Source organism: Prionailurus bengalensis, chromosome C1, assembly GCF_016509475.1.
Source record: "Prionailurus bengalensis isolate Pbe53 chromosome C1, Fcat_Pben_1.1_paternal_pri, whole genome shotgun sequence".
NCBI lineage: Eukaryota > Metazoa > Chordata > Mammalia > Carnivora > Felidae > Prionailurus > Prionailurus bengalensis.
This window is the reverse complement of record NC_057345.1, coordinates 160,845,492-160,859,626: the sequence shown is the minus strand read 5'-3', so window position 1 is coordinate 160,859,626 and position 14,135 is coordinate 160,845,492. Positions and strand designations below refer to the sequence as shown.

The window sequence follows — 14,135 nt, the reverse complement described above, 5'->3', positions numbered from 1 at the left end:
ATCAATTATAGGTTGGGTGACCATTAAGCATGTTAGTTTTATGTCATCCTGTATGGGTTTTTCCTTTATGATGTGGGTATAAAAATAATGCCCTGTGATAGGGAAATAGAGGTTAAATAAGATAATACATGTAAAGTGCTTGGAATAGGGTCTCACACGTGGCAAATACTTAACTTTTTTATTAGTTGAGATTTACATGAAAGATAAATTGGGATCAGTGCTTTTACTTCCTCAAATATTTTTTTCAGTTTTCAAAATTTAGTATGGAGTGTTTCCTTCAACTGAAGTTATCCTTTTTACTTAAAAAGTACTTAAAACTATTATTCTATAAAAATTAAATTTGCAGTTATTTAAGAAACACTTTTTCATGTTTGTAACATGAAATACCCTTGTACATCTTACATATTCTGGTAGAATATGGTATAGTTTGCTGGTATGGTAAAACAGATGGGTGAGTCGTTGTGAAAAGGGCTCCATTTTAGTAGAAAGCAAAACCTTTTGCCAAAATCGGAGGTAGGGCAGAGATCTTCCTTCTATACCAAGGCTTCTTCTTTTGCTATGCACAAGTGATGAGCCCAGCAGAGTGGTATTAAAACCATCTTCTCCTTGGCTTGTCATACTGTATGTGGAACCTGAGGCATTTTGTACATTTGTGCTTTTCCTTGCATTCTAAAATAGGTCCACACTTAGCTGTATCTAAGCTGGCAGAAAGTCTGTCAGCATTTCATGGCGTACCTCTGTGTACTTACAACTAAAAAGTATAATGTTATAGATAATAAAATTCTGATATTTACTCTGATAAATTCTGATATCACTCTGATATTTATCTGAGCTTCAGGTCCTTTTTGGATCTGTTCCTTAGTGATTTCTTTAGCCAATTAAATACTCATGACTGAGTCGTGGCATTGAAATCTCAGAGGGCCATGGCCCTGAAGTCATGCTCATTCTGTTTCATTTTGACCTTGACAAGACTCGATAGGAAGAACCACTATGGGATGGTGAGCTGCAAGTAGGAGCCTATAGGCAAAGTAAGTAAAAGAAAGTAAAGTAAAAAGTAAAAAAAATACCGTATGATTTTATGGACTAGAATTTGATATGGCAGAATTGGTTTGAGCTAAGTTAAATGAAGGGTGAAGACCACAAAACTCTTTCAGGTGCTTCCAACAATAAACAAAAACTTTCTAAACACCAAACAAGGATTTGTGAAGATTTTTGTTACCTTCATTTTTCTCTTCTCTGAACTAAAGGAACTCAAACTAAATATCAGCCTTAGCAATTAAAGCACACTAAAACACGTCTAAAAAACTCTTACTTAGGCTTCTCCCTTTTAGATACCCTCAAGTTTTATTTCTGACAAACACTTGATAACTTGAAACTACAATGAGAAGCGTGAAGTCTGTGAGAAAAGCTGCATTGTAACAATGTAGCCAATATTCAAACAATTCAAATATACAATTGTTCTACTTATCAGAGTTATGCTGGCCTCATAAAACAAAATGATAAGTGTTCTCTCCTCTATTTTCTGAAAGACTCGGTGTAAGATTTTGTTATTTCTTCCTTAAGTGTTTGATATTCACTAGTGAAGCCATTGGAGCTTGCAGTTTTCTTTGTAGGCAGGTTTTTTGTTTTTTATCGTGGTAAAATATATATAAAATTTAACATACATTTGAATCTTTTTTTCAGTTTATTCGTTTTGACAGACAGCGTGCACACGGACATGTGTGCAAGTGGGGTGGGGCAGAGAGAGTCCCAAGTGGGGCTCAATCCCACAAACTGTGAGATCATGACCTGAGCTGAAATCAAGAGTTGGATGTTCACTGATTTGAGCTGCCCAGGTGCTCCCCATTTTAATCTTTTTCAAGTGTACAGTTCAGTGACATCAAGTATATTCACGTTGTTGTGCAGATATCACAACTATCCATCTCTAGAGCTTTTTCCCCAACTGAAGCTATATACCCATTAAACACTTAACTTCCCATTCTCTCATCCTGGTAGCCCACCACCATTCTACTTTCTGCCTCTATGAATTTTTAACTATTCTAGGAACTTAAATGTAAGAGGAATGATACTACATTTGTCCTTTTATGATTGGCTTATTTTACTTAGCATAATTTCTTCAAGGCTCATCCATGTTGCAGCATGCATTGAAATTCCCTTCTTTTTAAACTGAATAATATTCCATTTTATGTATATGTTATTTTGTTTATCCATTCATCTTTTGGTAGACACTCAGGTTTTTTTCCACCTTTTGTCTATTATGAGTAATGTTGCTATAAACATGATGTACAAATATCTCTTCAGGTCCTTTCTTGCACTTACTTTGGATATACATCCAGAGGTAGAATTGCTGGATTGCACAGTAATACCGTGTTTGATATTTTGAGGAATTGCCATACTGTTTTCCACAGCATCTGCACCATTATATATTCCCACCACCAATGCACAAAGGTTCTGGTTTCTCCACATCCTTTTTTTTAAAAATAATAGCCATCCTAATGGGTATGATGTTTGTTTTGCTTTTAATTACAAATTAAATTTATTTAATAAATTTAGGGCTATTTGAATTTTTTTCTTGTGCTGTCTTGGTAAGTTATTGCTAAATTGTGGTTTTGATGGCATTTATCTCATCTAATAAATGGAATATAATTTTTTGTAATACTTCATTATTAGCTTTTAAATGCCTATAGGGTCTGTGGTGATGCCTCCTATTTTATTCCTGTTATTGGAAATTTGTGGGGATTTTTTCATTTTTTTTTTCACATTAGATGAATAATGTGCTGCGGTCATAACAAGGTTTGAGGGAAGCACATGTCACACAACACAACAGCATGAACACCCAATCCTTACACTTAAGAACTACAAAAGGATCCAGAAATTTGCATTTTTTGAGACACAAGTGTTGGAGATTAGTCTTGCCAGAAGCTTATCAGTCTTATTAATCTTTTCAAAGAATCAGCTTTGACTTTGATTTTCCCTGTTTGGTCCATTTTCTGTTTTATTGATTTCTGCCCTTATTTTTTTAAATATTTGTGTGTTTGTTTCAAGTATTTATTTTTGAGAGAGAGGAGAGAGCACAAGCAGGGGAGGGGCAGAGAGAGAGGGAGACAGAATCGGAGGCAGACTCCAGGCTCTGAGCTGTCAGTGCAGAGCCAACGCCACTGGGTCTCAAACCCACAAACCCTGAGATCATGACCTGAGCCGAAGTCAGACACTTAACTGACTGAGCCATCCAGGCGCCCCAATGTTTTATTTATTTTTGAGAGAGAGAGAGAGGTATAATGCAGGCAAAGGAAGGGCAGAGAGAGAGGGAGACACAGAATCCAAAGCAGGCTCCCAGCTCCCAGCTGTCAGCAGAGCTGCTATGTAGGGCTCGAACTCAGGAACTGTGAGATCATGACCTGAGCTGAAGTCAGACACTCAACCACCAAGGTGCCCCCATTTCTGCTTTTAGTTTCTGTTGTTTCATTCTTTCCACTTACTTTGCATCCCATTTACTATTTTTCTAGCTTCTTAAGATTGAAACTGGATCATTGATTTGAGATCTTTCTTTTTTTCTAATGGAAGCATTTAAAACTATCAATTTTCCTCTAAACATAGGTACATCCTATAAATTTTGATATTTTAACATTTCATTGTTATTTAGTTCAACATATTTTCTAATTTACCTTAAGATTTACTAACTCATGTAAATCCTTGACCTATATGTTGTTTAGATGTGTGTTGCTTAATTTCTAAGTATTTGGGAAAATTTCTAGATATCTTACTTACCCCTTAAAGTTTGGATTAAAAAAGCAAGAACCAACAATATGCACTTTAAATGTAAACACACAAATGCATTTAGAATGTGTGTGTGTGTGTGTGTGTGTGTATGTATATATATATATATATATATATATAAAACATATGAAACACTGCATAAGACAGCTGGTAGGATTATATTAATATTAGACAAAGTAGACTTCAAGAAAATAACTATTACCAAAACTCAGGAGGAATATTTATTAATGAATCAATTCATCAGAAATATTAACATTAAACATTGTTAATGGCCAGAAAGCATACTCTGTATGATTTTAATACTTTGGAATTTACTGAGACTTATCTTGTAGAATGGCATACATGGTCTGCCTTGGAAGATATTTGCCAATGCACATTCACAAAAATGTGCATTCACAAAAATTCTCAACAAGATAGTAGCAAACCAGATCCAACAATACATTAAAAGAATTATTCACCATGATCAAGTGGGTTTTATTCCTGGGATGCATGGCTGGTTCAATATCCGCAAATCAATCAGTGTGATACATCACATTAATAAAAGAAAGGATAAAAACCACATGATCCTCTTAATAGACGTTGAAAGGCATTTGACAAAAGGTTTCTTAAAAACCTTCTTTTTGAGGGATAGAGTAGGGATTTGAGTAGGGATAGAAGAGTCATACCTCAAGATCATAAAAGCAAAATATGAAAAGCCCACCACTGATATAATGGGGAAAAACTGAGAGCTTTCCTCCTAACGACAGGAACATGACAAGGATGTCCACTCTCACCACTGTTTTCAACATGGTGTTAGAAGTCGTAGCCTCATCAATCAGACGACACAAAGAAATTAGAGGCATCCAAATCAGTAAGGAGGAAGTCAAATGTTCACGCTTCACAGATAACATGTACTCGATGTAGAAAACCCAAAAGACTCCGCCAAAAATCCCTGCTAGAATTGATACATGAATTCAGCAAATTCACAAGATATAAAATCAATGTTCAAAAGTTGGTTGCATTTCTATATACCAATAATGAAGCAGCAGAAGAGAAATCAAGGAATCTATCCCATTAACAATTTCACCAAAAACCATAAAACACCTAGGAATAAACCTAACCAAAGAGGTGAAAAATCTATATACTGAAAACAATAGAAAACTTATGAAAGAGATTGAAGACACAAAAAAATGGAAAGAAAAACATTCCACGTTCATGGATTGGAAGAACAAATACTGTTACAATGTCAATACTACCCAAAGCAATCTACATATTCACTGCAATCTTGATGAAAATAACACCAGCATTCTTCACAGAGCTAGAACAAACAATCCTACAATTTGTATGGAACCAGAAAAGCCAAAGAAATAGCCAAAGTAATGTTGAAAAAGAAAACCAAAGCTGGAGGCATCACAATTCCAGACTTCAAACTATATTACAAAGCTGTAATTATCAAGACAGTATGGTACTGGCACAAAAACAGACAAATAGATCATTGGAATAGAATAGAGAACCCAGAAATGGACCCACAAATCTATGGCCAGCTAATCTTTGACAAAGCAGGAAAGAATATCCAGTGGAAAAAAGTCTCTTCAGCAAGTGGTGCTGGGAAAAGGACAGCGGCATGCAGAAGAATGAACCTGGACCACCTTCTTACACCATACACAAAAATAAACTCAAAATGGATGAAAGACCTAAATGTAAAACAGGAAACCATCAAAATCCTAGAGAAAACAGACAACAACCTCTTTGACTTCGGCCGCAGCAACTTCTTACTTGACATGCCTCTGGAGGCAAGGGAAACAAAAGCAAAAATGAACCATTGGGACCTCATCAAGATAAAAGGTTTCTGCACAGCAAAGGAAAAAAAAATCAGCAAAACTAAAAGGCAATCAATGGAATGGGAGAAGATATTTGCAAATGACATATCAGATAAAGGGTTACTATCCAAAATCTATAAAGAACTTATCAAAATCAACACCCCCAAAAAACAAATAATCCAGTGAAGAAATGGGCAAAAGACATGAATAGACACTTTTCCAAAGAAGACATCCAGATGGCTAATAGACACATGAAAAGATGCTCAACATCAACATCACTCATCATCAGGGAAATCACCAATCAAAACCACAATGAGATACCACCTCACACCAGTCAGAATGGCTAAAATTAACAACTCAGGCAACATCAGATGTTGGCAAGGATGTGGAGAAAGGGGAACCCTTTTGCACTGCTGGTGGGAATGCAAACTGGTGCAGCCACTCTGGAAAACAGTGTGGGGGTTCCTCAAAAAATTAAAAATAGAACTACTCTGCAACCCAGCAATTGCACTACTAGGTATTTATCTGAAGGATACAGGAGTGCTGTTTCAAAGGGGCACATGCACCCCAATGTTAATAGCACTATTGACAATAGCCAAAGTATGGAAAGATCCCAAATTTCCATCTAGTGATGAATGGATAAAGAAGATGAGGTATATATTTATGATGGAATATTACTTGGTGATCAAAAATAATGAAATCTTGCCATTTGCAACAACATGGAAAGAACTAGTGTATTACACTAAGTGAAAGAAGTCAATCAGAGAAAGACAAATACATGATTTCACTCATATGTAAAATTTAAGAAACAAAACAGATGGGGCGCCTGGGTGGCTCAGCTGGTTAAGCATCTGACTTCAGCTCAGGTCATGATCTCACGGTCTGTGAGTTTGAGCCCCGCATCAGGCTCTGTGCTGACAGCTCAGAGCCTGGAGCCTGCTTCAGATTCTGTGTCTCCCTCTCTCTGCCCTTCCCCTGCTCACGCCTCTGTCTCTCTTTCTCTCAGAAGTAAATAAACATTGGGGAAAAAAATAGATGAACATAGGGGAAGGGAAGCAAAAATAATATAAAAACAGAGAGGGAGACAAACCATAAAAGGCTCTTAAATATAGAGAGCAAACTGAGGGTTGCTTGAGGGGTATTGGGAAGGGGTGAGGGGCATTAAGGAAGACACTTGTTGGGATGAGCACTGGGTGTTATATGTAAGCGATGAATCACTAAATTCTATTCTGAAATTATTATTACACTATCTGTTAACTAACTTGGATTTGAATTAAAAATCATTATAATAAAAATAATAATCAGTCTTTAAAAAATACAAATAAAATAAAACAGAATCCTTACCCTCAAAACATCAAAATCTAGATGGTCAAATCATGCAAATACACACAAAAAGTTAACAAGTTAATGCCTCCTGAGTGGTGTAGCCTGGTAGATCCCCCAACCATACGAGGAAGATGTCTCTGCCTATTGGGCTGGCCCAGGATGACGCTGTAGAGAAGGTGGGATAGGGTTATAAGGGATCCATTAAGACTCAAGAGTAGATAGGGCAAAGGACAAAGAGGAAGAGGAAGAGCACTCCATGCAGGAGGAAATCATTAGCCGCAAGGGGAGAAACACTGTAATAAAAAAGAAAGGAAGAAAAAAAAAAGAAAAAATGTGCATTCAGTTATTAGGTATAGTGTTCTTTCTATGTGTCATTTAGGTCAAGTTGATAATGTTAATTCTTCCATATACTTACTGATTTCTTTATAGTTTGTTTCTGAATGTTCTTTTTATTACTGGGAGAGGGGTATCGAGATCTTGAAGAATTACTGTGAATTTGTTAATTTATCCTTTTAAAAAGTTTTGTTCATTTTTGCTTCATGTATTTTGAAGCTCCGTTATTATGTACATGCACATTTAGGATTTTACGTATTGATAAATTGGCTCACCATTATTAAATGTCCCTTTTTATATCTGTAATACTCTTTTTTGTGTGTTAGTCTACTTTGTTATTAAATAACAAAAATTCAACTGAATAAATTATAAAGATCCAGTTGGCTTTATTAACCAATTCACAAATCAGGCAGCATCCCATCTAGCAGGTAGAAAGGAGATCTGAAGGGCTACAGAAAGGAAGAGGTTTTTGAAGGTAAAGAGGGAGCAGAAAAAAGGAAATTATTAGCAAAGAATCCATTGTTTTAGGCAAGGTTCCCCTCCTAAGGAGAAGTGAAAGGGTGTCTCAATAAAAGTCCCTAGTGCTGACAAGGAAAGTCTCATGCTGACTGATTAAAGGTTACATTTCTGGGGGGTTAAAACTACAGTTAGGTTAGGTATTAAGTTTTATTTTACTGACTTGGGGCCTTACCCTAAGTGATGCCATTTGGGTCTGTGGTTTTATTTTTAACACTATTAATATAGCTCCACCAGTTTTCTTATGCAGCATTTGCTCAGTATCTCTTTTGTTTTAATTTAGTTGTATTTTTATATTGAAAGTGCTTTTCTTATAGACAATATGTGGTTGAGTCTTGCTTTTTCATACAAATTGACAATCCATGTCTTTTAATGGGAATCCATTTACATTTAATGTAACTGTTGATATAGTTGGGTTTAAATATGCCATCCTAGAGGTGCCTGGGTGTCTTAGTCGGTTAAGCATAACACTCTTGATTTCAGTTCAGGTCATGATCCCGGGGTCATGGGATCAAGCCCTGCATCAGGCTCTGCATTGACCATGGAGCCTGCTTAAGATTTTCTGTCGCCCTCTGCTTGTGTCCCCCATTTGCATGCTCTCTCTTTCTCTAAAACAAAAAAATAAATAAAAATAAATTTAAAAAGATAAATATGCCATCCTAGTATTTGTTTTCTAATTGTCTCTTTTGTTTTTAGTTTCTCTGTGCTTCCTTTCCTGCCTCTTTTGGGTGAGTGGAATATTTTTAGCTATACTTCTTTGTCTTATTTCAAATAAAAATACTACTTGGGGCACCTGGGTAGCTCAGTCAGTTAAGCATCCCACTCTTGATTTCCTCTCAGGGTATTATCTCACAGTTTATAAGTTCGAGCCCCTGTCAGGCTCCACGCTGACAGCGCGGAGACTACTTGCATTTCTCTCATTTCTCTCTTACACTCTGTCTCTGCCCCTCCCCTGCTCGCATTCAAAATAAATAAATAAACATTAAAAAAAATACTGCTTATTCATGCAGTTTCATGTATTTTGAAGCTCTGTTATGTACACGCATGTACAGCTTTCTGTACCGGAATTCTGTCTGGGGTTTACCTTGCCCATCTTTTCTTTTCCCATCACAAAATGAAACCAAGACCTAGTAGACATTAAGCTAACATGATAGTTATAACATAAGACACACCCTTTTAAATCACTGTAATCAATGTAACTGGATAGCTGTCTGTATACTGCCACATTCTTCTGTCATGTCCTTCTTCCATGCTGTATGCTGCTTAGGAGCCAGCCTGGAAGATATGAAGTTGTTTCCTTCTTATGAAATTTATGTCAGACAAGGATCATTTTTGTATTGTCAGTCAAACAGTTAATTCATGAGCAGCTTGGTGCTGCCCTTAGAAGCTTGCAATTTGGTTAAGGCATTTATATAATTTTATTATGTATTTTTCTATGTTGTATTATGTAAGTGTATCATATTTATATAATAAGAAAGATAAAGAGCAATACAAGGCTGTGTGTAACTGTTACAGATAATAAATAAATGAGGTAAAGATGTTTATGTAGTTAATTAGAAAAACAAGCTGCCTAAACAGCTGCCTATAGAGATTCTTGATCATTTATAGTGAGAGAAACTCATATCTTTTTTCCCCTGTCTTCCTCTTTTATATAGATAGATATAGATAAGTATTACATGATTATTTGAAGATTGAAATTTCATTTTGATTTGGCTTTCCTGGGTGGAAAACGTTTACATCATTTTACACTTTTGAGCATGAATTGCCACTCTTTCTAGGTGTAATCAGTTTCTACTCTTCAGCATACAGATTTTATGAATAATATTCAGTGCAGAAAGAGAGCTCTAAAAATAATTGTGCAGGTAGGGTTTTGTTAGTCTTACATGGAACACAGGCAGGAGAAAAGAACAAAGGCACATCAGAGGAAAGGTAGTGGTAGGCAGAGCATTTAATTTCATTTACCTCCACCAAAGAGCTTGCATTTAGCAGAGAAGGAAAAACAAACAAGAAACAGGAGATCTGCAGTAGCTATTGAATGTTTCATTTCTCATCACTGTTCGTCACATTTGAATGGAACCATTACAGTCTTTTTGGTGTATAACTAAGCCTTTCTTTTTCCTCCAAAAAGAAGATCTTGAATTTTATGTTTAAAAGCACAATGAGATGTTTTTGACATTCTGCAGTTCATTTTGAAAATCACAGTCAAAATCCATTGCCTTTCAGTAAGGTGGTAAAGGATATATATAATACACGTCATTTTTACACATAATAGTACCTTAGATAGTCTCTAATGTGTATTATGTACACATACCTTTTAGCATCTCTTTCTATCTGGCAGCTTACAGCATTAGGCTGAATGTTTTGGTGAACAACTGAGTCGGGGTGAAATGCTGAGCAGTAGAACAATGGATTTTTATTATAAAAAGTAAGCTCTTCACAGCTTCTTTCTGATACTTTTCTGTAAAGATTGTAAGCCAACATATTTGCCAGTACATAATTAAGATGGCATACTCTTTAATGTTAAAATTATTCTTCCAGAAATGGAGATGGAATTGACTAACCAACTGATGATTCTCCTCTTGAGCTATGATTTATGTTTTGTACAGGGAAATCTATTTTTGCAAATGTATTACTGACTATTCTTACAAATAAATGTATACAGGGTTGTTATAATTAAGAATTGCTGGGCTCATCTACTACGACAGTATTTACTTATTATTTGACTAAATTTCATATTATTCAGCTCAGCCCAGGGAAGGAGATTTAGTAGGTTTGCTTTCTTATTCTGATACTACTATACTTTGGTTTTCGGTCTAGTGGTTGTGAAATATTCCCTACAAATATGTTTGCTTAGAATCCCCAAAACAAAATAATAAAATCACTTTAAAAAAACCTTTTAATACACAGAATTCATATTCTGGGCTGATATGCTTTGGCTGTGTGCTAAAAATTAAATAAACAAATACCAAACAAAGCAAAGTTGGTCAAGGCTATGACTTATGAAGAATACCAGCCAATGGTACAACCCTAAATATTCTTTTTCCTTCTCTTGGCCTGAAAATACTTCAGGAGAGAAGCTATCATACCCATCTTTCATTTAAAAATGATCAGTTTTCATGTCTTAGATTCCAAACCTTTTAGAATAGTTTTTGGCTCTTAGATAAAACAATACACTGTGTAATCCATATTGACTCATTAATCATTTGTAACTTTACAGGTACTGATTAGGATGAATGTGATTTGGAGAAATTCTGTTTCCTGTCTAAGGATAAGAAAGGTGCCACATAGATACCAAAGTGGTAATCACCCAGCGGCCCCTCTGGGATCAAGGATTTTAACTGACCCAGCCAAAGTTTTTGAACACAACATGTGGTGAGTTATGTTTCAAGGTCTAATATATATGCCTGTTAAACATTAACAGTGGTATTATTTTCATTTAGTGCCAAGAAAGGATTTTTAAACTTGATCCGTGTTGTTAAGGTCCAAAGGCAGGGTAACTCATCCTAACTTAAGTGTTGCCAATTCTGAATTTCTTCACAAATGGAATTGGAAAAATGACTTCCCAAGTGCTTTCCTCAGCTTTGGTGTTCTTGCAGACCCTTCCTGCTCACCTCTGGTCCTGAGTACTTGTCAGTCAGCAAACTGTATATTCACCACCTGCTGCTTACTGAGCAGGGAGAACACACTGGTATGACCCTAGTCTGTGCTTTTAGGAAATCCAGCCTCTGTTTGGAAGGATAGATATTTCTAGGAAGAAAATACATGCAGTACATAGCAGCAGATTGTAAGGGCCCAGTGTGTTCTTATAAGGCATATACACTGTATGTCTTCTAAGAATAACTCAGTAGTGCAAAACCACTTTTCCTTTGACGCTGGAAGATTCACCCCCCCCCCCCAATTTCAGCTTTATTGATGTATCACTGATACATAAAGGAAGCTTTCTTTAAGTGGAGAAATTGAGATCAGGATTATTTATTCTGTCTCCAGTACCTAGAACAGTCCCTGACACATAAATATTTGTGAAGTAATGACTTAGATAGTTAAAGCTGGAATAAGGGCATTCTAGGTGTGTAAAAAGTCATAAAACACAGAGATTTAAAAGTATAAGACATATTCAGGAGACTGTGAACAGGATAGTTTTCCTAAAATAAGGACTCTTAGAAGATTTATAAATGATAAGGCTGGAATGATATAGAGCAGGTATGGGGGTGGGAGCAGGATTGCATGAGTTCTGGAATTCACAGCTGAAGTAGAAGGCATTCAAGAGCCACTAAAGAGAAATGGCAGCATACATAGGCTATTAACTATTGTATATTTATTTGGTTAACAGTATACTAACTAGATAGATCAGCAGGTAGAACTAGAAGCAGGAAAGGACCAATGAAAGCGAGATCTCAAAGGAAGAATAAATAGAACTTGATGCTTTTGCAGAGTAAAGGAAAAGAAAGCATTTGACTCTGAAGTTTTGATCCAAGATGACTAACTGAAAGTTATTAATTAGTTCCACACTATACAATGTGTGGCCACTAGCCAGATGTGGTTATTGAGCACTCGAAACCTAATTAGTCTCAAGTGATATGTGCTGTAACATTTTGAAGACTTAGTGTGGGCTCTCTCAGCCTTAGTGCCATCTTTTTGGAAACTTCTGCACCATGAGGAGGAAAAAGCAAATGTTCAGGCTGAAGTGTAAAAGAAGATGAGGTAGAGGTCCAAAGAAACCACTAGCTTGTGAGCCCATGGAAGCCACAGGAGCAGAAATAAGGAAAGACAGAGGCAGGGATGCTGTTACAAATTGTTGAACTGCATACCAACTTTCTAGAACTTGATTCAATGGGTCTAGAATGTCCATCACCATCTGATCACAAGGACCACCTTTGAGCGACCCACCTTGTTTATTATACCAAAACAGTTCCTTTTGGTCCTTTGCCCTGGACCCGTGACTTTCAGAAATAATTCTGTTTTCATTTGTGGCTGAATGTAACATGTGTACAATAAATCATCTCTTCTGCTGTCTTAGCTGAAGGAAAAAAACAGTACAGGGGTACCTGCGTGTCTGAGTCAGTTAAGCATCTGAGTCATGATTTTGGCTCAGGTCATGATCTCATAGTTTGTGAGTTCAAGCCTCACATCGGGCTCTGCACTGATAGTGTGGAGCCTGCTTGGGCTTCTCTCTCTGTCTCTCTGTCTCTCTCTGTCTCTCTCTCTGTCTCTCTCTCTGTCTCTCTCTCTGTCTCTGCCCCTCCCCTGCTCATGTACACTTTCTCTCGAAATAAATAAATAAACATTAAAATAAAAGAAAGTACAAAAAGAAGAGGTAAAATATATCATTAAAATTTTTTTTATACTGAACCACATGTTAAGATGATATTGTTTTGGATATATTGAATTAAATAAAATATATTATTAAAATTAATTTTATTTCTTTTAGCTTTTTTTAAAGTTTGTTTATCTTGTGTGTGCATGCACATGTGTGTGAGTAGCGGATGGGGAGGGCAGAAGGGGGGAGGAGAGAGAATCCCAAGCAGGCTCCGTGCTGTCAGCACAGAGCCCAACATGGGACTTGATCCCATGAAACGTGAGATCACAACCTGAGCCAAAATTAAGTCAGACACTTAACCGACTAAACCACCCAGGCATCCCTCTTTTAGCTTTTTTAAAAATGGCTACTAGAAAATTTTAAATTACACCTATGGTTGACATTATATTTTTTTGGACAGTTGCTGAATTAAACTACTTTGCCTGCCATTACCAGTGTGGACAGTTGGAGTAGGCTGTGAGATCATTGCCAGGCAATTAAACCTCCACAGGAACTTCTGGTCCTAGGCAAGATCTTCGTTTACCAACTTTTTATTCTTCATTAGAGTCTCGTGATTTAGCGGTCTATGTTCTCTTCTTCCATCTGCTACCACCAGCTCTTTTGTCCAAGGTTCCTGCCTACCCATTTATGTTCTGTTTTGTCATAGACTCTCAGGGAAGCAAGGGTCCTCTGGGTCAATGCCTCTCAAGCATTGTGGGCTAGTACAAGAATCCCTTGGGGAGTTATTATTTCACTAGGTCTAGAGGTATGGCCCAGGAATTTGTAATTTGAAAAAGCTCTTTTAGTAATTCTGTTGAGCAGCCAGGTTTAGGAATCTTTGATCCAGTCCAGTGGTTTTCAAACTTTTCTTTAGCAGTGGAATTTTTTTCCTGGTGAAGTCTTATCATGGAATCCCAATATTTAAGCGGTAAAAACAAACCTGGTCTTAATGAAGCATGTAGAGGCCTGAGGCACCAACAGCTCCACCTCCCTTTTCCTCTCCCACCGTGCCTCCCTCACTGTAGAAGCCTCATGGCCTCTTAGGGTTCTGTTAATTGAAGTTTGAAAAACCTTAATCTAGTCTCGAC

The 14,135-nt window shown here is 36.7% G+C and overlaps 1 protein-coding gene and 1 non-coding gene across 3 annotated transcripts in view; one reads left to right on the top strand and one right to left on the bottom strand.

The window, feature by feature from the left end:
• The window catches only part of METTL8 (methyltransferase 8, methylcytidine), a 93,557-nt gene that overhangs the window by 36,575 nt on the left and 42,847 nt on the right, over positions 1–14,135 (top strand). For both annotated transcript variants that reach the window (XM_043577022.1, XM_043577023.1), the window contains exon 2: positions 10,969–11,123. In XM_043577022.1, the coding sequence (XP_043432957.1) occupies positions 10,981–11,123 (143 nt within the window). In that variant the 5' untranslated portion in view covers positions 10,969–10,980. The remainder of the gene's footprint in view (positions 1–10,968; positions 11,124–14,135) is intronic.
• Positions 2,760–2,868, bottom strand: LOC122482382. The gene has a single exon (XR_006297166.1). It is a non-coding gene; the product is annotated as a small nucleolar RNA U13 (small nucleolar RNA).